A 23,832-nucleotide genomic window follows, 5' to 3' on the forward strand; every position below is an offset into this window, starting at 1 on the left:
AAAGGCACTAGTTTGAAAAAGTACTACTTTCCACACGATTTTTCTGGGACGTTTAGTGAAGTTCAAAATTTAAAAACATTTGAAAAGTAAAAAGCGCTAGTGCGGAAAAGTACTACTTTCCGCACAATGTTGCTACATAGAAATCGCACTTTCCGAGCACATACATTATAATAGCTATTTTTACGGGACTGATAGCGAAGTTCATAATTAAAAAAAAAAGTAAAAAACCCTAGTGCGAAAATTTACAACTTTCCGAACGATTTTTCTGGGACGGATGGTGGCCTTCAAAATTTAAATAAAATTGGAATGTAAAAAACACTAGTGCGGAAAAGTACTACTTTCCGCATGATTTTGTTTTATAGAAAACGCACTTTTCGAGCACATACATTGTTATAGCTATTTTTATGGGAGTGATAGTGAAGTTCAAAATTTAAAGTAAAAAGAACTAGTGTGGAAAAGTACTACTTTAAAAGTACCTACTACTTGCTGCACGATTTTGCTTCGTAAAAAACGTACTTTTCGAGCACATGCATTGTAAACGCACTTTTTGAGCACATGCATTGTTATAGTTATTTTTATGAGACTGATAGTGAAGTTCAAAATAAATAAAAATTAAAAGTAAAAAACCGGCCAAGAGCGTGTCGGGCCACGCTCAGTGTAGGGTTCCGTAGTTTTCCGTATTTTTCTCAAAAACTACTGAACCTATCAAGTTCAAAACAATTTTCCTAGAAAGTCTTTATAAAGTTCTACATTTGTGATTTTTTTCATATTTTTAAACGTATGGTTCAAAAGTTAGAGGGGGGGGGGACGCATTTTTTTTTCCTTTAGGAGCGATTATTTCCAAAAATATTAATATTATCAAAAAACGATCTTAGTAAACCCTTATTCATTTTTAAATACCTATCCAAAAATATATCATACGTTGGGGTTGGAATAAAAAAAAATTCAGCCCCCACTTTACATGTAGGGGGGGGGGCGTACCCCAATAAAACATTTTTTTCCATTTTTTATTTTTGAACTTTGTTGGCGTGATTAATATACATATTGGTACCAAATTTCAGCTGTCTAGTGCTAACGGTTACTGAGATTATCCGCGGACGGACGGACGGACGGACGGACGGACGGACGGACAGACAGACAGACAGACAGACAGACAGACAGACAGACAGACAGACAGACAGACAGACAGACATGGCGAAACTATAAGGGTTCCTAGTTGACTACGGAACCCTAAAAGTAGGTACAAAACCTTGCTTGCTGTAAAAACCTACTTCATTTTATTCCCTTATAATATACTGATGAGTACGAGTAGGTCAATAATTGTACTATCAAATACAGAAACTAAATGACGTACATGTCAAATGGTAATAACTACGCAAATTCGAGTGCATGCGTCTGAGACAAGCTCTATCTATAGCAAACCAGTTTAAATGTAGAAAGACAACAAGGAACGGATAAAGCTTACCATAACTCAATGAAAACAGGTTTTAAAAACCCTATCGCGATAGGGTTTCGGAGTTAACTTAGTTAGTAGTTATGGTAACCTCATAGTAACAGATTCAATAAGCTTACCGTTTTATTTAGTAAGAAAATTGATTGGGTAAGCAAATTGATGAAGTTAAGCCTAAAAAGGGGTTTTCCGGTCCCTGTGCCCTGTTGTTGCTCTCCTTGAAGCGATTTTGAAGCAACTTAGCAAAAAAAGAAAAAAAAAACACTACAAACGTTTATACCATTCCGTCCCGTCTAGAGGTAGAAAGCTTTGATTACGGGATAGTATTGAGTGAATGAATGACGATTATGAACGGGAGGAAATGCGCCGCCGGAAGTGGCCATATTGTGAATGAACGTGACGTCGGCGGCGAGACGGTGACGTCATCGTGGGCATGTCATACTGATGCACTTGACGAATACTTTTTATAATTTCTTGGTTATGATTTTATTACATTAAATGTTAAAGTAGTGGTGTAAGGCAAACTTTTATAGCAATAGGTCTATCGAACTATGTGGAAGAAATCAAATTATTTGTTTCGGCTTCGCCACCAGTGGGCTTGATCGCTTTTTCTTTAGTGTATGGTAAGTATCTATTTCAGTTTATAATCAAATAGGTCTATGTCAGGATTAATATTAATAAAGAAATAAATAAAATAAAATAAAAATAAAACTAGTTACTACTGTTATAAATGTCAAATGAGCTAAGTTTTATAAACTTCTATATTTATAAGTAACCAATTATATTGTCTTTTTGTTTTAAATTTTAAAACTTTCCATTTCCATACACCAAATATTTGCTACACCAATAAAACAAAGATCCAAAGACTTAATTACACCAGCACGCGCTAAATCATCCAGTTATTAAGCCATTAGTTCTTAATCGAGGTGACCTAAGTCGAATCCTGAGGCAAGAATGCGGCACCCCGCTATTTCGAACAGATGGCAGCAGATGGCGGCGGTCACCTTAGTGTTTGACAGGTGATTCTAACATTTCGGTGCCGGTGTAGCTAGGGACTGTTTATTGGACTAATTAATGTTGCCCCTATATCTGGCATGAGGGTAGGCTCTGTGTAGAGACTTGAGGGATAATAAAGGGGGCTTTAAATTTTGCTGTTGCAGGAGATGAAAAAACTAGGATACAAATTACAATGACTGAGAAAAGAAAAGCTATCTCTATCGCAATATGGAAGAGTGATAAAGAGATAAAAGATTTTTCCCCTCACTAGCTCGGAAACACGTGTTTTGTCCTTTAATACCAGCGGGTAAAAACGCATTTTATCCACTAGTGGGTAAAGTAATTTTACATTGAATAAAATCAAATTAATTGCTTTAAAATTGACAAAAGTAGGTGAATCTAGAAATAAAGATGATTTACCACCTGTGAAACTACTGGAAGCAGTGATAAACGCATTTTCCCCTCACTAGCTCGGAAACACGTGTTTTGTCCTTTAATACCAGCGGGTAAAAATGCATTTTATCCACTAGTGGGTAAAGTAATTTGACCTTGAATAAAGTCAAATTAACTTCTTTAAAATTGATAAAAGTAGGTGAATCTAGTAAATAAAGATGATTTACCACCTGTGGAACTACTGGAAGCAGTGATAAACGTATTTTTTGCGTTGTAGTTTCCTCGCTATAGTGAGGGGAAAAGTTATGTGATACACTCGGGTGCAAATGTATTTTACTTCTCGTGTGTTAAAATACTCGCAAGTTCAGAATTCTATTTTCGAACCACTCGCTTCGCTCGTGGTTCAACTATAGAATCCTTTCACTTGCTCGTTTTTCAATTCTACACTCGGCGTTAAAATACAACTTTGCCCCCTTGTATAACAAATAACTATTTTTGCGCTGTAGTTTCCTCGCTATAGTGAGGGGAAAAGTTTTGTGTTACACTCGGGTGCAAATGTATTTTAGGTACTTCTCGTGTGTTAAAAATCTCGCAAGTTCAGGATTCTATTCTCGAACCACTCGCTTCGCTCGTGGTTCAACTATAGAATCCTTTCCCTTGCTCGTTTTTCAATTCCACACTCGGCGTTAAAATACAACTTTGTCCCCTTGTATAACAAATAACTATTCTGCAAACTATTGTCATCTTTACTAGGCTACTGGAGCTGGTTTAAGCTGTGATTTAAAGACAATTTTGCAGTCCTTTAAAAGTACGTACACACTTCGTTTAAAATGTAAAGATTCGTAGACAAATTATGAAAGAATTCATTCATAAAGTGGCATTAAAAATGTACTCAACTCAAGTTTTCAATAATAGATGCACGTTGTTTAACACAACGTTTTTGTTTCAAACTTAACGATGTCATTGATCTTCACTTGCGTCCATATAGGGCAAGTCTCGCTATAAAAATGATTTAATTTCCTCTATTCTCATTGCGATCACGCAAGATTTGTGGATAGTCACAAAAGGAAGGAAGCGATTACTGAAAGGTGATCGACCGCACCGTTACTCTCGCCATACCGGGCGGTGTCATCGCTGGACACGCGTCAACCGCGATTTAATCTGAACAGCTGTATGAATATTCATACGATACAACGCGTGGTGCGCATTGCAAGTCCATTGATTAAGTGGCCGGCTTGTGGCTATTAAGATTAGGGTTAAGCGGTAGATTATGCGGGATGTGCAATAAATACTCGATGAAATGCAGTTAGTCTTTAGATAGTGACCATCTAGGATAGGGAAAGAAACATGCTCCTTTGCAGCTAGGGAAAGAAACATGAGTCAAATTATGTACGACGCACACACACACACACACACACACACACACACACACACACACACACACATAAGATCTCTACCGAAGCGTACGATCACAAACGGCTCATTTTTATACAAAATATACACATAAAGATTTGATTGCCAATTTTCCAAGCCGAATTAGAAAAAGCAGACATTTTTTTATAAACCGAGATAGGTACCATACAAAATAATTAATAACTAATGATATTTGTTCCCTAGTCCGATTTTTTCTTATTGGTCGCGTAAGCCGTAAAGACTGTACCCCCATTGTCTATTATTAGTTTATTACAAACCTATACGAATAAGAATATTTATATTGATGATGATATGAAAACTAAAGCTTCCTGCTACAGTCTAGATAGGCAGTTTACATGGCGGTCACGTAATCTATGTATGCAAATGTCATGTGACGCTCGCGAAGCTTTTGATTCCCGTCACGCGGCGGAAGCTTGCGCGCGCGCCGGATCCAACATGGCGGGCGAAAGTGCTTCCGGTTGAGCTTTCCAAGCTGGAAACTTCTAGCCCTTGTATGGGTAAGATTAGCTTGTTTTACAAAGCTGGGACTACATACCGATTTAATGAGCAGTGGTTTATGGTGTTATCACATTGGCTTTATGAAAAGACATGTATGTATCTAGTAGTCTGTTCGGAAAGAGAAGTCGTGGAATGTATTGGACTCCATACATTTCAGGACTCTTCTCTTTTCGAACAGACTCTACTGTGTGGTAAAGAAATAAAACACTACCGCTCTACCATGATGCTTTGTTACGCGATGGTTTATATTATTTTCAGCCTCCTATGAGAGAACACCTAAACTAATTAAGAAAGGGTCATATGTGTACCTGCTGTAAAAAGTTCTACAGTAGGTGCAAGTGTAAATATAGACAACTCACAACTCGCGTCAATTTACAGTTTAGAGGGATAAAAATTATAGACACTCGCATTTCAAACTTATTATATTACACTTGTATCGTAACATATTTCATGATTCAAGTAAAAACAACTTATTTTGCGTTCTTACAGAATTTCAGAAACTAGGCGGGTTGCACCATATTCCCGAGAAACATAATACAGAACGGTGCATCTCTTTTTTATACCTATCTAAAAAACAATTTTGAAATTACATGATGTAAATTGTATACTGCATACTAAACCACGAACAATTTATGCACCATAAATTACAAACCATAATAAAACATGAGTTAATATAATTTTGTTTATTTATTTGTTTATTTATTTATTAATTAATTGCGAACACGCTTAATATTTGTTCGGACCTTGCCTCCTGTAACCGCAAGATCGTTAATGACTAAGTAGGTAATAATGGTAAATATTAATACATATATTAATTTATTCCTTACCTACCAAAAATATAATAAATAACAGAGTCATTGTAAAGAAAATAGGTACCTATGACCTAAATAATATGCTTACCTATGTATAGTTACATTATAATATAAGTAATACAACAATAGGTACTCTGAAACTATAGTGAGTACCTATCATTATAAAATGATTTTGAAAACAAAGATTAAATTATGTATTAATAATGAAATTGGTATCCGTATATAAAATAGAGAATTTTCCTTACGTGAACATCTTACAAGTTTTTGATAATGATAACCTAAAAATATCGTATTAAACATAATATTATACTGTACTAGGGATTTTCCCTGTGTATGTAGTTAATTCTCTAATAATAGTAGAGACTCATCTTAAACATGTAGGTATCTCTCTAAATGCTGAAAACGACATATCGAGCTTAGATTAGACTTATCGAGTCGAGTATCGAGCACGAGTTTCAGAGTTTATTAAACTTACTTAATTAAACCAACATTTTTTCAGTGTTTATTGAATTTCAATGCGCACAATGTCACGATTAACGATTAATATGTATATTTATTATCATTATCAGCGATTTATGTTTTATGTACATATTTCTAATATGTGTAAGCATAGGTTTTTTTATGGCAGGCAGGAGAATAGTTGAAATTCGAACATGTAGAGTTACTTAAATACTTTCTTGATGAACACTGAGTCAACAGTTTATATTCAACTAGAATCAAATGAATCTAACCTGTGGTTATGGCATATGTGGGGTCTGGACACATCGCGTCCAGCGCCGGGTCGAACGCCAGCCTGTTCTGCTGAGGCTGCTCATACACCTTCTGGCTCGGGTCGTACCCAAGCCGCGCGACACTCGCCAGCGCCTGCTCATAGTTCAACCGAGTGTTCTGATCCTGACTCTCATAACCCTTCAACTTTACACTGTAGTCCGTGAAATTCAGTTTTGTAAGCGCCGACATGGGCAGGTCGAGCGCGCACGGCGGCACGGCGGCTTCGCGCGGAGACTCGACTAGGAGCATGGCGGACCCGGCCGGCACCGCACCGGTACCAACACTCAAATACACCTCATTACCACGCACTTCAGTTTACAACTAATTTTTATTCACTTTAATTGTTAATTAATATAAAAACTAAGCTTTTTAAAGTTTGTAGTAAAAATAAACTTTCAAAAATTCAAAAGTACGCGCTCAAAACGTCAATCGGAAAGCTTCGGTTCACACAGTTCGTAGCACCGCTCCGCTTCGCGCCTGATCGCCAACTGCGAGCTTTCGGGCGGAATGAGAGGGCGGCCGTGGAAATTGTGGGCCGAGTGTGAACGACGAGCGCCGAGCGCGCACGACTGCCGGCGGAGACACACGAGCGGGCCCGACCTGTCGCGCCACCTGCTACACGACCAACTGTTGCGCAACCGTCGGTTTTTTTTTGCTAACCCCCGGAGAAACATGAAAATTAGCGCAAGCACCTAAATTAGTTTATAGTCTAACGACATATGAAGGGAACACCCTCTGTCCTTTGTCAAACCAAATTTTATTATAATTTCTTCTTACTCTGTTCTGCGTCATAATTGCCGTCGGTAGAGTTAGATTAGCTGTCGTAAAATACACGCGGATTTTATACATACATACATACATACATACAATCACGCCTGTATCCCATAAAGGGGTAGGCAGAACACATGAAACTACTAAAGCTTCAGTGCCACTCTTGGCAAATAAGGGGTTGAAAGAAAACGAAACTGTGACATTGCAGTGACAGGTTGCCAGCCTCTCGCCACAATTTAACCCATATCCCATAGTCGCCTTCTACGACACCCACGGGAAGAAAGGGGGTGGTGAAATTCTTAACCCGTCACCACACAGGCAGGCAGGCGGATTTTATCTTTCGGCATATCATATTACCCACATTAACTATCTAAATATTGAATTAACTTGGACACTTTCATAAACTACAATAGTTTACAACTTTATTTTCCCGACCAGAAAATGCAGAGATTTTTAAGAGTGACATGTAGAAATCTAAAAAGTAACGGGAGGGGAAAACCGAAGAAGAGGTGGATGGACTGTGTGAGACATGATATGGAACTAAAACAAGTTAATGATGAGATGACGAGTGACAGAGATGTATGGAAGAGAAAGACATGCTGCGCCGACCCCAAGTGACTGGGATAAGGGCAGGAGAATGATGATGATGTAGAAATCTTTAATTCGGCTCTACCTCTACGCAAGGCCGCAATTCATAAAACGATTAGGCTAACGACTGAATCCTACCAAGCTTAAGTTTGAAATTGTCTTTAAATTTCAAAAACATATATTTTTTTCTGCTCCTTGAATAAAATCTTCCACTAAATCTAATAAGTACAAGTATAAATTACGCGTAGCACACCGGCGAACAAATTACCTATACAGTGATTTGAATAAAACAATACTCTGAATGGAAATTGGAAAACGCACATAGCTGTCCTAAGTACCTATAGGAATACAAACATAATTTTATTTAAATGGTTTAATATCGCCTGCGGTCAGATGGTTCCGATCTAGACAATGCCCGTAAAGTCAAAGCGTAGACACTCAAAACATCTGCCGAATTGTTTTTTACGCGGTCCGTTAACAGTTCATGATTTTATTGATACTTTTGATTGGCATCGGGGCTATCAACTTTGCATAAGTACCTAATTGTCTCGCAGCTGTCTTTAGTCATCCAAAATCAACCGAATATATTTTTTTTCTATTTTCGTCCACGGCTATAAAGTTAATTCACTGCGATGTGACGCCGCAGATCGTAATTACATATAAAATAATGACTGGAATGACGCATACGCGACCTTGACGTTGATTCCTATTGTTTGATAGTGGCCGTGCCCGAGACTTGGAAACCACTTGAATTTTAAATTCAGAATAACTCCATTTGTATTGTTCGCAACGGCCTTTTTATCGGACAAAGTCAGAATCAGAAGTGGAACTTGGTAGCGGTGAAACTAGGTGTAGACTGTAGGCCCATTTCTGATCTGTAAATATTACTGTATGAGTGGGAGTCCGGATGTTGACAAAGATCGAAGCAGATGTCCGAGTATCAGTTTCGGATATTGTCACAGTTGAAGGAGATTTTAATATGATTCGGTGGGAGGGCACGAGCTAGGAGGCGGCGCTGTACCGAAATCGGGTCAAGTTTCAAGGGGGTGGGTTTCAAGGGTCACAAAAGGTACCAAGAAGGGGCGAGATACAGGATAATAGGCACCTGAGCACGTGTGCCGCCGGATATAGAGGGGCCATTGTCTACGAAGGAAACGATTTCGATGCGTCGAAAATTCGGCGATCATTTTTTTGTCACACTGGGATTTCTATGGTAACCAACGTCTTTTAATGAGCTACGGGTTGCTTAATGAGTGTGAGGGATAAGATTAAGGTCATTAGTAGCTCTTGTATTAGTAGGTGATCATTAAGATTATCACGCTTGACACTACAAATATTCGCTTCGATAATCTATAGCTACATTTTCTAGAATTGAACTTTTTATTTTCTTGGGAATAATAGTAATTAATTATTGTGATATATTTTAGTTAGGGTGTAGGTAAAGATTTTGTTTTGATTAAGTAGGTATTGTATAAATAAATGTCAGTAGCTATGTAACTTAAGCGTTGTTACATATGCACATACATATTTCTAAATAATAAAATTTATTAAGCTGGAATAGACAGTTACAATTGAAGACCGTTCACGGTTTTTAGAATCTGAAATCAAAATAGAATCAGAATATCTATTTGTATCAGGCAAATTTCAATTTCCCAGTCTAGCTCCAGAAGCACTAGTTATAGCTTCGCTAAATATTTTGACGTCGTTCATCCTTTGTGCACCTGAAATGCACTGGAATGAAATTAGGACGAGCGCCCGCCGTTAAAAGGGAAATGGCGCGGGAAATGAGTTTTCGATATTTGAATAAATGTGTCGCGGAAATAAACACGCGCGGGTTCGCGGGATATTGTCTATGCTCGAACAATCTCGGTTAGCGTGCTGGCAGGAAATAGAAACTGCAAATAGCTCTTTCTACATTAAAAAAAAATGTTTATAGGTGGATATAGTCTGGAACAACGACCTCGTCAGTAGAAAAAGGCGTCGAATTTAAAAAATGCATATTGCACTGACAAGTTAAGTCACTCGGTGGTATGTTTTAGTTTCAGTAGGTATATGTATACCGATAAAGCACTGTTGCGCATTGCTGTAGGTAGCATTTAAATAATGTATTAAGATGTTTTACTAAAACACAGAGGCACGCAAATGGTCGGCACAAGAACAGAGGGAAATTACGTATGGCATGAGCGTAATATCGATCGAAATGGCAAAGCCGCATTGAAATAAGCCGCGCGATCGATATTCACAGGGTAAACTCCATCATACCAGCGTTTAAATTTAAAAATACAATTTACCAAGGAATTCCCTGCTTTGAATTACATTAAGTGTAAACAATAAAGCGCTAGCGAGCGTATCGGTGGCGGCTACGACGGAAGTGCCAGATAAACAATCTTTTTTAGATAAAACATTGAAAAACAGAACATAAATCTGTACGACACGGGAGCACTTCATCCTGAAATGTCAAAGCTTTATAAATATCTAACGGCCGCATACGATTATCCCGCCCTTTACAATGTAAAAAAAGATTTTAGACATTCTCTGTAACCTTCTTGCTAATTAAAAAGCGGAGTACATCCGGTTACTCATGATATAAAGGACTGATTGAATTTTAATTTCGAATTTCAAATGATTTTTCGGAAAGGTTAAGTTCAGTTTCCTGCTAAATAAGGATAATGGAATTTAGACTGTTTGGTAATAATAAAAATGTTATTTTATTTGGTTTCATGCATAATTAATGCTGTAAATAGCAGATAAAAAATATGTGATCTGCTATAAAAGTAAATCACATGAGTGTACACTTCAAAAGTCATGGGTCAACTCAGCTACTTTTGCTAATTGACAAATCCTTTATTCTTTATTTACCTACTAGTTTGTAGGTGATTGGTAGTATTTAAATGTAATGATTATTTTTTTGTTTATTTTCGCGACCGGTTTGGCCTAGTCGTTAGTGGCACAGCCTATGAACAAATTTCCGGGGTTCAAATCCCTCTCAGGGCATTTATTTTTGTGATGACCAAAAATATTTGTCCCTGATTTTTATTTCGGAATAGGCTTTGCTGTTTATCACAATGAATAATAAAAATATAAAATGGCTACTTATCCCTGTTATCACGCAGGATGGCGTAGGCGCGGCCCTGACGATAGCCGATAGCTTGTCACAACACTGTCACGCTGTCACTGTGACACGGGTCGACTTCATTCAACTCTGTGACCAGATACGTTTGTTTCACGTGAGGGAAAACAAACACTGAATGAATGATCACTGGCTAAACATACTTAAAAGTTAATCTTTTTGTAGCATGGTAAACCAAACACACTAACATAATCTTTTTAAAATATTAAAAAGTTGGTTTATCTGTGGTTAAGAATTCAATTGTGGAACTGATAGACAATTACATTTTTTTTTTCTTAAACATTGTTGTCATAAAACGTCTGTGGTTGTTCCGTTATGAACGGAAAGGAACTTCCAATATGAGTTTCCCGTCTTGGTTTAGTACTAATATGGGCCAGATACACTCAGAACTTTAATATACGGTAAACTTGCTCTTGATACGAGTGATACATGGATCGGAATTGTTAGTGTCATAAATAGCAAACCATTGTTTAACGGCGTGACATGTTTGGTTGAAGAAATGTCACTTCTAATACTGACTTATCCTACTAAGGTGCATAGGGGTAATTTCGAACAACAGAAATGCTCGGGTAATTTCGAAAGGGGAATCTTGATAATGATGGAAATAGTGGTGATTTTTATGTGACTTTCGAAATTAGACGACTTTCGAATTTACCACAATGCAGGGTGCATAGAGATAGAGTTTTTTGGTATGGGTTATTACTGTTATTAGGTATAATCTTGGTAAATTGTTAGGACAGTAGATGTCGTTAAATTATAATGAAATTATAGTAATTTTTCATTTTGAATAAATTAAGATATTTGTCCCTTACCAATAAACACACCACACCGTTTCATCGACAGAGAGCTCCAAATTTAAAAACACGATGAACGCGGTGGCATCTCCACATCTCCGATATGACGGAGGCCAGCACGAGGAGTTATTGGCAACGGAAGTGACGTCACACGCGCTCCAATTTAAAACGCCGCCCACTTGCCTCTGTCGCTGCAGCTATTACTAATGTCTGATGTTTTGTCCTGGACTGTATAGTGTCAAATATAATGTTTTCTTTAGATTTTATTTCAAGAATATTATTTTTCCGAGTACTCACCGTGTACGAATTACACCACCACTTTTCCTCACAAGTTCCCTCGTGTGTGTGTGGATGTCGTAGAAGTCAACTCAGGGATAAAGGTTCAATTGTGGAGTGTATGGGCTAGCAACTTGTCACTACAATATCACAATTTCAAATGAAACTAGCTCGGTCTTGGAGTCGGTAAGCATCAGACCAATTACTTGTACCGTATGTAGTCGGCAAGTAAAGTCGAGTTCATAAATATGTGTACATTTTTTCATCTTATCGCAACGAGTAAAGGTGCAGAAATGTACATATATTTATGAACTCGACTGTACATACCTAGATGCCATAAAACCCTTATAAAGCTAGCGCTAAAATTACAGCAACACATCTCGTTTCTATTACTAAGAAACCTATTTTTCGGAGTTTCTCGCGTTTCGCCGATAAAGGCAATCGGCGTCCGCGGCACAATTAAAACGCGCCTAATAGCTGGTAATGAACACTCAGCAAATATTTGTTCTTGCGAGGATTCCTCCAGCGCCGCAAATACGCCGATTAATTGAATTCGGCTTCAAAGGCGCCGCGGGCGCCGACAAAGCTCCCGTAACCCGACACTTAATATTGCGTCTCTGTCTATTCAACCCCTATTCGCGAATCCTTTCCCATAGATTAGTCTTAACACCTGCAATTATTCGAAGATTCCTATTTCTGTGTGAACTGTGAAAGAGGATTTTTTTCAAAAGTTAATTTTCGGGAGCTTGTGAAGTTTATAAAAGTCTCCAATTTCATCTTAAGAACACTTTGCGCAATAGGTAATGTAATACACGTTTTTTTTTGTGAATGTAAATAATGCTACAATTTTAACAGAGAACTGACATTGTAATTCGGTACGTGGGAGCAAAATATTAGATAATATCTATAAGTACGTAATTATAAAAGGCATTTAATTTATAACTAAAATGTAGGTACTTGGTGATAACCATTATCAGCATTCCACGAACCGCACTGGTAGCGACCAACAACAACGTTGTAGTTAGGTATTTACAAGAACTTTGTACGAGGATAACTTAAACACGGGTTTCCCATTAAACATATTCTTTTTTTAGTTATAGCAAAAATCTAAATATTTTTTAGCAAACATCATTTTAAATTTGATATATGTAGGCGGCAGTAAGGTTAACGAAATTTAAGGGTAAATTAAATTTATCAATTGTTTTCAAATAACCTATGAGGTACAGTACAGGCGATAAGGATCAGTTTCGAGAATGCTAGAAGAATTGACCCAAAATCAAAGCATTGACAGGCGAAATAAGATTTATAGGATCAATCAGGGCCACCTGAAATAGGTAAATGTGTAAGAAAGGGCACTGAATAGGGCCCGAGGGCCCTTATTAAGGGCTTATTGAAGGACAAGGGCCCGCGAGCACCCTCCAAATACACAATATGGTGGATCACCCTTGCGCTTTTGGTAGTCAACCCTTCAAAGCCAATTCCAAATCCTTACCTGTGACGTTCAAGGATTTCTTTTATACCCACTTTTGTCATCGAACAATATTCGTGGATTAATCAGTTGTACCTTTTTAAAATCTGACATAATATTGTTCACGTGTATTTGGCTATGAATATCGTTGATCATTCCGAATTTTATAAAACTCTTATCTGACTTATTGAGGTTTGAAAAACAACTTTATGCCATGGCACTTAACGGCCACGTGTTAAAGTTTAGACATAAGAGGTAGCACAATACGTGTGTATCTATAAGGTCTTAAGTGAGTGCAGAGTTCATACATTATTACTGCACTTTGGTTTCAAGCAACATTCCGTAGAGGCAGTTTAATCGTGTTTTTATCCCGCACGTGCTGCTTCGCGTTTTTTTATATCTCATTGTCTTTGCTCAGCTAGCGTTTGAGGAGTGACTTTTGATTATACATCTCGTAGAAGTCCTACAGTAAACCTTAAGATCTTTAAATTTAAAGTTGTCTTTCAATGTTCATGGAGATATTTTAAGTCCTTCTGAGGTGTTCTAGGTTTTCTAAGCTAAGACGCGTAAAATGATCCATTCGAATATATTGAAAGGAGCTAAAGTTACCCATTTCTGCAGGTATACTTACCTCTATGTACCTAAACTATAATCATTTATTAGACATGGAATATTAGTAATCAACCAGTTGTGTGTTATTGTCTGTGTAAATTGGAGTATAGGACAGTAGAAAAACGTAGACAGGCAAAGGTCACTAGCCCGACCTTTGCCTGTCTAAGTACAAGAAAAGTAGTATAATAAACAAAATATTACTTGTGTTTCAATGTAAATACTTACATCAAAAGTAAGTAACTAGATTTTTTATTTTACCGCAATGAAAATTGCATGCAAGCTCTAGCTAGTCTAAACCCGCCAGACCTTTGTTCCAAAAATCCTAGTTCGAAATTTGAAAAGGTCGCGCACGTGCGCAGGAGCAAGTATCGCGTTTCGCCGGAAGCTCGCCAGTTGAAGCACAATGCCCACCGGATGTGGCTGCTCGAACCGACACGTATCTTTTTATTGATATCTTAGAAAGCTCAATACTTTTCTTGTCAACACTTCAAATCTGACAGTTATGGAGTGAGTTAATGGGATAGGTTACCCTATCTAGCTAGTTGGATTGATTATATTTATTATACAGGGTGATGTTGTTGAAGGAATCGTAGACAAGGCGAAGCAGGTGCGTTTGCATACGCTTTTTACGAACTGCTCATGATAAAAAAAAAATGTTTAGTTCCATCTTGTTTGTAAGTTTAAAAGTAATATTTACATAAATGATAAAAATCTGAGTGATAGAGAACAAATTCTTACATGAAATTGTTTAACCTAACTTGATAAATCTTCGTCTTGTTAGAATTATTTTATATTTTTTTTATTTGTAAAAAATAATTGTATTTGTTATGCTGTTTTTAATAGTAGATATGTTCAATTAACTACGTAGACTTATTCCTTTCATAATAGTGTGTGGCCCGAATTTTTAATAATTTAATAGCTTAAGGAAAAATATATCAGTTGCGCTGTTACATATGTTTCAGCGATAAAGTTAATTTAGCCTGAAATAGTAAATATAGTAATGTATACCACGCATTGAGTATTTGTAGAGTCAATAATGTGGCAACACCTAAACTTTATTACGTCATTATTTACTGATTATATTTTTTAATTATTTGTATCGGTATTTATCCTATTACTATAAATTGTGAAAAAAGTAAATAATAGCCTTACAATCGCCGTCAATAGAAATTGTCAACAATGTAAACAAACTATTATACAAAATATCAATATTTTAGCACAATTTTATTATTTTTAATGTTGAGGATCATAATGTGAGATGAATTGATTAAATAACACATGGATTTAGCCAGTATCTGATGAGTTAGAATGGAAATTAAAGACATATTGACTACAAGGTTTGTTTACATTGTTCACAAATTGTATTGACGGCGACTTTAGTTATCTCGCAGCCACAGCACTTTACCGTATAGACATTACAATATATTACATATGGGACCTAACCGCCAGAATATCAGTAGCCTCATTACTCATAGTACCCACTGTTCACAACAAAGCTTTACATAATACATACAAGAATAGAGAGAGATAGATAGACGAACGTATCTTTATCATTATCATTTTATTTGTACTTATATCAAACTATCACAAGACAATTACAATTTCTTGTAAAGCTCAAATTTAGATTAACTTTCGAATGAAATTGGAGACCTTATAGGCCTCTAAGAGCTAGAACATATAAATAAGCATAGGTAGCAGTAGCGGCTGGTCCATACAAGCCGATTCCCAAAGGCTTGCCTAAAATTGATTATTAGTAAAGTATCTAATATTAAGGTAGGTTTATTTTTTCTCAATGTTGCCTAGTAGAAATTATCACCAGCCGCCACTGATAGGTAGTAACCAGTAGTCATCAACAGTCCGAAACTCTTCATGGATATAAATGATAACGATCCTTGGCCGGTCGCCACTTCAATTACCGTACGTTATTGCCCTCGCTTTCGGCTCAAATTCGATACGTTTCATTAAATATACTGAGATACCGACGTTATTTCATATTTAGATAAGGATTTTTTTATAGCTATATTAGAAAGTTGATGTCATAATATAATAAGGCTTGATATGAGAATGACATTTAAGAGACTATAGTAGGAACGAGCGCTTGAAAAAAAAATTAAAAAAAATATGATGGTTCATTCATCACGAAATTTCAAAGAAAGTTCATTGGTGGCAACTACAAGTACATTATAAGTAAAGTATATATTCATGATAAAATGATAAATACGAAAATAAACAATTACTGCGTAATTTGTCGATAAGTATCGATCGCCAATAATCGATATCGACAAGCCTACGAGCGTAGCGTCTTCTACGGCGTAGCGCGTAAGGCGGTGCGCAGACCGTGGCGCAATAGTTCCGCGCGCACGTCCGGTCATTTGCTGTGCTGCGCCTGCGCAACGCAAGGATGCGCCCGCGATCGACTTGCGACAGCGCGGATGCTTCGAAATTGCACATTAACCATATACCTCGACTTATTAATACGAGTGCAGTTGCAAAATATTGAATATACAATTTTGTGCGTTAACCTTCACGTTGTCGGCCCGGTTGCATTCGTTGGCCACGCTCGGGTTGTCTCGAGGTCGGGAAATTTGCCCGTAAATTGTTACCTCTGAATTTGGACTCAGCTTTGTGTCTTACAGAGGTTACTCTCACTGTAATTATGGCTCAAGAGTAGGTATCTATCCTCTATACAGGGAGTTACGGGGAATGAACAGTTGAAATGTCTATTATTTGTGGTAGACTATCAAGTACGTATTACTATCAGTTACAAACATATTTGGCCACTTTAAATTTATTTAAACTAGAATTAACCAAGCATATGTGCCTACTTTTAGTTGCACTTATAATATAAATAATAAAACTCACCACGCCATACGATAACAGGGTCCAGCTCCGTGGATTCCCTGGCGCGAGAACTCGGGTGCAAAAACATAGTTTATCCCGAATCCCAGGCAGACATGTTGTCTCACTGACGTCACTTCGCACTCATTTCATTAACGACAGAAAACTTCCAAAAGCTGCGGTATATTTCCCTATTGAAAAAGGAATAAATTCAATAAATAGAATAGGTTAAAATACTTAAAATATGATAAACTTACTTATAAATAATATATACAGAAACAATGAAATATAAAACACAATAGATAGTAATAATAGTTGAATAGAAAATAAATGAGTAGACACTGAACTTTCAAATAAAGGTAAAGAGAGACTGGCGGTAATAAACAATAGGTGTGATGAGCACAAAAGGTTTGTGGGTGAAGACTGGCGCGGACGCAGCGCGCGCGAGCGCCGGTGGAAGGGGCGCGTTGATCAATCTGTCTGGTGCGAGGTTGTGACGTTCGGAGTGTGAACCTAGCCTTATTGCGGGGAATTTGAATTTATTTTTGCCGTTCTCAAGCAGAAGGTGTCACGTTGAGGCGATCGTGGTTTCGGTGAAGGGTTCCATACTCCCTCAAGGGCATGGGGACGGCCTTAAGAGGGCGCTCGAACAGATAAAGGTAGGGACAATTTTCAGCATTATAGTAAGCGACAATGTGGTACCTTTGAAATAAAACGCAACATTTACGCCGTGGCTTGCGTGGGCGACGGCGATGCGACGCATACGAAATCAAACCTTATCGATATGGAAGTACGAGACGCGACGGCGACGGTCACGCGACGGTCGCGCGACCGTCGCCCACGCAAGACACGGCGTAAGTCATCAGAGCGGGGATTATGGGTCTATGAGCGGGATTTCGGGTTTCGTTTTTTGCTACTTGCAAAATGTTTGACGTGGTTAGCTGGCGAGTAAGTAGAGTATAAGAACGTGTGATTCAGTTTACGGAGGTGTATCTAATCTACATTAAATAATCCAAAATGTATTTCATTTTCAGACAAGCAACTCTGCCATTGCTATCTACAGAAGATTTTACGGTCCACTATGTCGCGGTAGGGGTTTTTACCAAATTTTAATTTTGTGGTTAGGTTATATCCTATAACAACAAACAACTAGGATCTAACGTGTAAATAGGGAACTTGACTGTAGTTAAAATAAAATATTTTATACTATGCAAGTCTGCACGAAATAAAGCATCAGATAATTATACAAAAAACATGGACAGAAGTTATTTTTAAATCCAATTTCTATTTAATAAGTCAGGTAGAAATATATAAAGTAACTGAGTTGACCGTGACGTCACTCAATTCGATTTCATATAAATTCCATATTAAGCAAGTCGTTCAAAAGAAATATATAAAGTAACTGAGTTGACCGTGACGTCACTCAATTCGATTTCATATAAATTCCATATTAAGCAAGTCGTTCAAATTCGTTATGACAGTTTTTAAAAAGAAGCTGATTCGACTAGGAGGCAGGTAGCTTATACAAACAAAACTCCCTTATCTCATTACACAGCTGAACAACCACATCCATTACGTCAGATGAGGTCTGAAGCGAAGACACTTTTCGCGAAGACCTCGGCTGAAAGAGAGCGGAAAAAGTACGCCAAGGTCGTATTGCGCCATGGGCAGCCGCGCGGAACCGCGGCGCATCGCATGTGTTCTACTCGTGTATGTTTGGCAGTCCTTTGTATGGATCGTAGTTCCATTGGAACTACTAAAGTGAGCATTTCTTTTTTTTTTTGCCACTTTTATGAAATGTGATATTTTTGAAAAAATTATGCTATTTCTACTCAGAATCACTAGCTTTTTCAATCCTAGTAGTTAAAAAAATTGTTTCATACGATTTTTCTTATTGTGTTACCATTTTCCGTACATGTTGTGTGGGGCAACAAAAGAGGAAAGTAACAAAAATGTATGGAAATTCTGGGACACTTTTTGTCTCCCAGTGAGATTGAAAGTACTCGTGATTCTGAGTACAATTGACCTAAAATTCCCTAAAAAAACAAAAAAAAAAGAAATGCTATGGGTAGCACTATGAAGTAAATTAGATGATTAGGGCAATACAGTTTTATTTTCCAGAAATCTATGCGTCAAATATTTAGTGACAGCCAAAGCGCCAAATGTATCGGAACACGTCTATATTATTATAGTAACTAGCTTTTGCCCGCGGCTTCGCTCGCGTTAGAAAGAGACAAAAAGTAGCCTATGTCACTCTCCATCGTTTTGCCGTGAAGGACGGACAAACAAACAGACACACACACTTTCCCATTTATAATATTAGTATGGACAAAGGTGTGTTCGATATATTTGGCACTTTGGCTGACACAGTCTCACCTGCTGTGAGATGGATAAGAGAGTAAATAACTTAATTAGTTCATGGTGCACTTTCTGACAGGCCAAAGTGATACTACGCGTGTTCACTTACCCTCACATTTGAGAGGACGTGTCTCTGTTTCTAGTTAGAAGATGTTAATTTGCATATTAAAAGCTAGTACACCCTTTAAAAATACTATAAAATTACTGAAAACTAAACATGCCCCTAACAAACACCTACCATATTTATTATAATTCTACCTATATAATATTTGTAAAACCAGCACCGCTACAGTAAAATATGTCCTATCACATAAATCGTGTTATAATTACAAAATTTACGTTCACACGAAGCCGGAATAAGGTTAAAAGGTGACAAGTCAGACATCGGCGAGATATACGCCCGACATCAAGTGGACGTGTAAATTGGGTATACAAGTGTCCGTGTCAGGTCGAGACCACCCGCGCTAACGACTTCCAACTTCTTCACTACTTTTTCTCACTGCTAACAAGATAAACTGATGTATAAAACCACTAAAACTTTGATCTAGAGATCCTTCACAAACGTACTTAATAGGAGATCAGTTTTGTACTGGATCAGACACACTTCAGCGGTGTTACACGATGTGAACAGCCCTTGCCCCGTAGCCGAATGGCATTTCTCCGACGCCAAACGAAAGCGATACGCCGCTGGCTCTGTCGCGCCAATACGCAAGCGCGATAGAGATAGATATCTACTAGCGCTTCGTTTCGTGAGCGTTTCGTGAGCGATTGTGCCATTCGGCTAGCCACCCTTGTCTACTTGCTTAATTTATTATTTCAGTAGCCGAGCCGCGTTTCTAGTCAAAACATCCCGGTACTATGATTTATAACGCAATAAACACAGTTTTATATCGAATGGAAATGAGCTTTTATCCGTGAGACTGCGCACAACCCCCCATTGTAAAGTTTATTATTTTTATAATAGTGCAACGCAAAGATGACACGCCGTTCGGCTGTTAAATTTATGTCTGAAGGTGTGAGTTATATTCTGCAGTATTATTATGTAAAGAAACAAAGATTTAAAGAGCAACATTTTATAAGCGAACCTACGTTTATATAATTTGTAGGAGACTAGCACGCCTGCCATTGAAAAGTTTCTAACTTCGGAAATTAAATACACATGAAAATTTCTGTAACTTTTCACATTTCGGTACGGGCATTGAAATGTTCCATTTCTGAATCGTAAGATTTTTCAACATTGTATGACAATTTCCAAAAATTGACCTATTAAGAATTTAATGTCTAAATTGTTTGAAAGTCTTCGCAACTTGCACATTTGTAACTACGACCCTATTCACATAATTATAGGTGCTCATACGAACGCAAGGTAACTCGTTCGAAGCCTTAATTCCCTCGAACAGATGTGAGACGGTGCCTCCTGACAATGTAACAAGTATCGCTAGTCGGTTACAAAATGCAGTAAAAGCAGAAATTATGCGCATACACAGTGCTCGTAACTCCATGGGCTTATAGCCAAACGTTCGTTGATGATGACGAACTATACGCAACCGGTTCTGTCATGCCAATAGCGAGAGTAACAGAGAGGGAGGATACCAAACGATACGGAATGTCAACGATTGCACGCTTGTCTAGAGGACTAGTAATTGCAGAGTTATCGCGAATGGTAGTTTAATGAGGTTGACTTTACCGCTGCGCGGATAAGTGGCCCATTCCCTTATCTTTATGAAATGATAACAACCCTAGTTCTTGTTCGGTGGATAATGTCATAATGTGATAAGTTCATTTTGAAGTTGCGAGCGGTCATTTGATTTCATTTACGTTATTCACGATTTTGTTTAACTTTGTACTGTTTTGATATGTAAGTTTAGGGCAGGGCATTTATCAAAAGTCCTTAGTGTCGAGTTGTAACTTCACAGAAGGAGTGGAGTAGACTATTCTGCTGTGATCCGGGCAGTTGAGCGGTTTTGGCATCTGCTGCGAATACAGAGGACGTCGGTTCGTTTCTAGGTCAGAAGACTGAAACCCTTGAGTGCCTCGGTCAGTCTTCTTTTGTCATTTATTTCAGTTTATAGCTTGTTTCTTATTTGAATCCTATTATAAGCAGATAGTGAGACTCACCGGTGTTGTTGTTATTGTTGTAGTGGTGCGCTGGCGGCGGGATATAGTCCGGCAGCTCGGGTAGGCAGACGTTGCTCTCGTACATGTTCGGAGGCACGTTCGCCAGCAGGGAGCGCTCCTTCTCCACATCTGGACAGAAAACAATGTAAATTATAGAATCTTTTAACAATAGAAAGAAAATGTTGTCCAGTTTAAGACTGACGAAGATATGTTCCTCTCAAAAGCTTTGGAAATGTAACATCGAGGATATTAGTCTTACGGTACTAACCTTTCTGCAGAATCTCCAGATGCTCCCACAGTATGTCTCCCATGAAGGCAGGTGCGCGGGCGACGAACTCCTCGCGTCCCATGGCGCAGATGTCCTTGCCCTGCGCGCGCGCAAACTGCTGCAGCGCCACGCCCTCCAGCGAAAACTCGCGCGCCGCCCAGCGCAGCCAGGCCGCTACTGCTGCTTCGCTCCATTGTCGAGGATCTGGAGGAAAAATAACAGTAAGTACATGAAACTAATATTATGAATCCATGAACGGGATGAACGTATGATCTTGTAAAAGTTGGGACCTACTCGGTAACTGCAATGTCCTAGAGATCGCTCCCTATAACGGTCTATGGAGGAAGCCTATGTCCAACAGAGGACATCCATGGCTGATACGAGTAGGTTGGTAGGTACGTGGGAAGTATAGGCGCCTCAAGTTCAAATCCGCTATTTTGAACAAAAACATCCGGATATTCCGGATCATTATCCAATCTGTTCTGTTCAGGAAAATTCACGAATACTTTTGCGAACATTCGGCCGATTACAAAATTAGAAACATACTTAGATGATTTTCCTCTTTCGACGAATGAAAATCTCGCCAAGTCATTGACTACATAGGTAATTCTTATAAGACATTATTTTACTTAGTTTTTAACTTATGCCAATGGCACACGAAGTGTCATTAAAATTCAATTTGGCAACGTAGTTTTTATGCCATTTAATATTAGTATCATGAAATTTTCAGTCTTAAAATTTTGTCTGCTTTTTGATGGTCATGATAAGAATTAATACCGCATCCAACCAAGTACACAACCTGTCCAATTTAATTACTTAGACCTTAAATTTACACTATAAGTAAGTAACTCAGTAACTATACACTCTAAAAAAAATTTGGTTGCTCCTATCAATATTTTGATAGTCGTAGTCAAGCATCTTGATTCCATACGAGCCTGATAAGATCTTAGACAAATCGAATAAGGTAATTTTGATTGCTCTTACTTTTGCAACGTAACTGAATCGATTAAGATCTTGTTCAATAATTCCATGAAAAATAATTATGTTAACTAAGTTACCTTAGTAAGTTCAACTAAGGATTGAATCAACCTATGTTACATAGTTATGCCTAACAAGTTCATAATTGATTCAAGGTGTACAATGGTTAGGAATAACAAAACACCTAAGTTATTAGTTCAATCATACATTCCCTTGTTGTTTTTAGTAATCAGCTTTATTTGAATTATATAAGATCGTAATTGTAGTAATTAACTTAACGTCAACTAAGAGAAAACTGCTCTTAGTTGGTCTTCATTTTTTAGAGTGTAGGTATCTAAAATAGCACAATGGTTTACAAAACAGCGTGCATTTGCGTAAATCAATAGTGCGTGCGTATATGTAATATGTATAGTCAAGCGACGATTGCTAAAGAGTCCTTTGCAAACCCCATTAATCAAAGTTCGACATGAAACATTACAATCAGCAGCGACAACAGCGCACATCCTCGCTTGGATGCAACGGCAATTAGGCGCGCAGTGCGCGTTGCCCAACGGCGGAACTTGCATGCATCCGACCTTCACACCAGGCTGCCACAGAGGATTTCTAATGCAAAAGGATGTACCATCGAAAATGTACTAAATATTGGCTGTTTGTACACCTTCTGGCATTGAGAATAGGTAGTAATATGCCCTTTTGTCGGGCACCGGACTCCTTTCATGCGTAAGAGGGCTTGACCCAATGGAACCTCAAGTACAACTGTACAGTAGTCATTAACTCATTGAAATTGACGTTAAATCCACTGGGCCACTACTTCAAGATATTAGGAACGCAAATTTTTGGATGTTACCTTTTGATTCTCTTAAACGTTTTTATATTATCGTAAAACCCGCCCAGAACTGAAGAGACCTGGACGAAGAAATTCGGTCGGTGTATCTCTAAATCAGAATATTCAGAATGATTTCGATTTGCACTTTATTGACTACAAATTGTCAAGATGCCGCGAATACTTGTTCGAATTGTCTTTTTCTGCCCAGCAGGTGTCCGATTGGCAACAATCAGCCTTTTAAATTGGGTGAAGACATCCAAACAAAAGCTTCATGTTTACAAAGTATCCCAGGGCAATCAATTTAAACGCACATAGCCGAGATTCCTCAAACAGTAGCGGCTAATAAAAAGTCAATCAATACAAATCGTCCGCCCACAAATAAAGAAAACCAAGCTGTAAAGATTAAAGATTCAATTTTAGACTTTCAACCGTTCTTTGTAAGGTCGCTACCGG

At 38.0% G+C, this 23,832-nt stretch overlaps 1 protein-coding gene across 4 annotated transcripts in view; it reads right to left on the bottom strand.

Moving 5' to 3' along the window:
• LOC125232397 (ETS-like protein pointed) overlaps positions 1–23,832 on the bottom strand; it is a 198,546-nt gene that overhangs the window by 25,258 nt on the left and 149,456 nt on the right. For all 4 annotated transcript variants that reach the window (XM_048138042.1, XM_048138041.1, XM_048138043.1 and 1 more), the window contains 2 exons: positions 21,576–21,779; positions 21,308–21,436 (listed from right to left, as the gene is read on the bottom strand). In XM_048138042.1, the coding sequence (XP_047993999.1) occupies positions 21,308–21,436; positions 21,576–21,779 (333 nt within the window). The remainder of the gene's footprint in view (positions 1–21,307; positions 21,437–21,575; positions 21,780–23,832) is intronic.

Source organism: Leguminivora glycinivorella, chromosome 13 (genome assembly GCF_023078275.1).
Source record: "Leguminivora glycinivorella isolate SPB_JAAS2020 chromosome 13, LegGlyc_1.1, whole genome shotgun sequence".
NCBI lineage: Eukaryota > Metazoa > Arthropoda > Insecta > Lepidoptera > Tortricidae > Leguminivora > Leguminivora glycinivorella.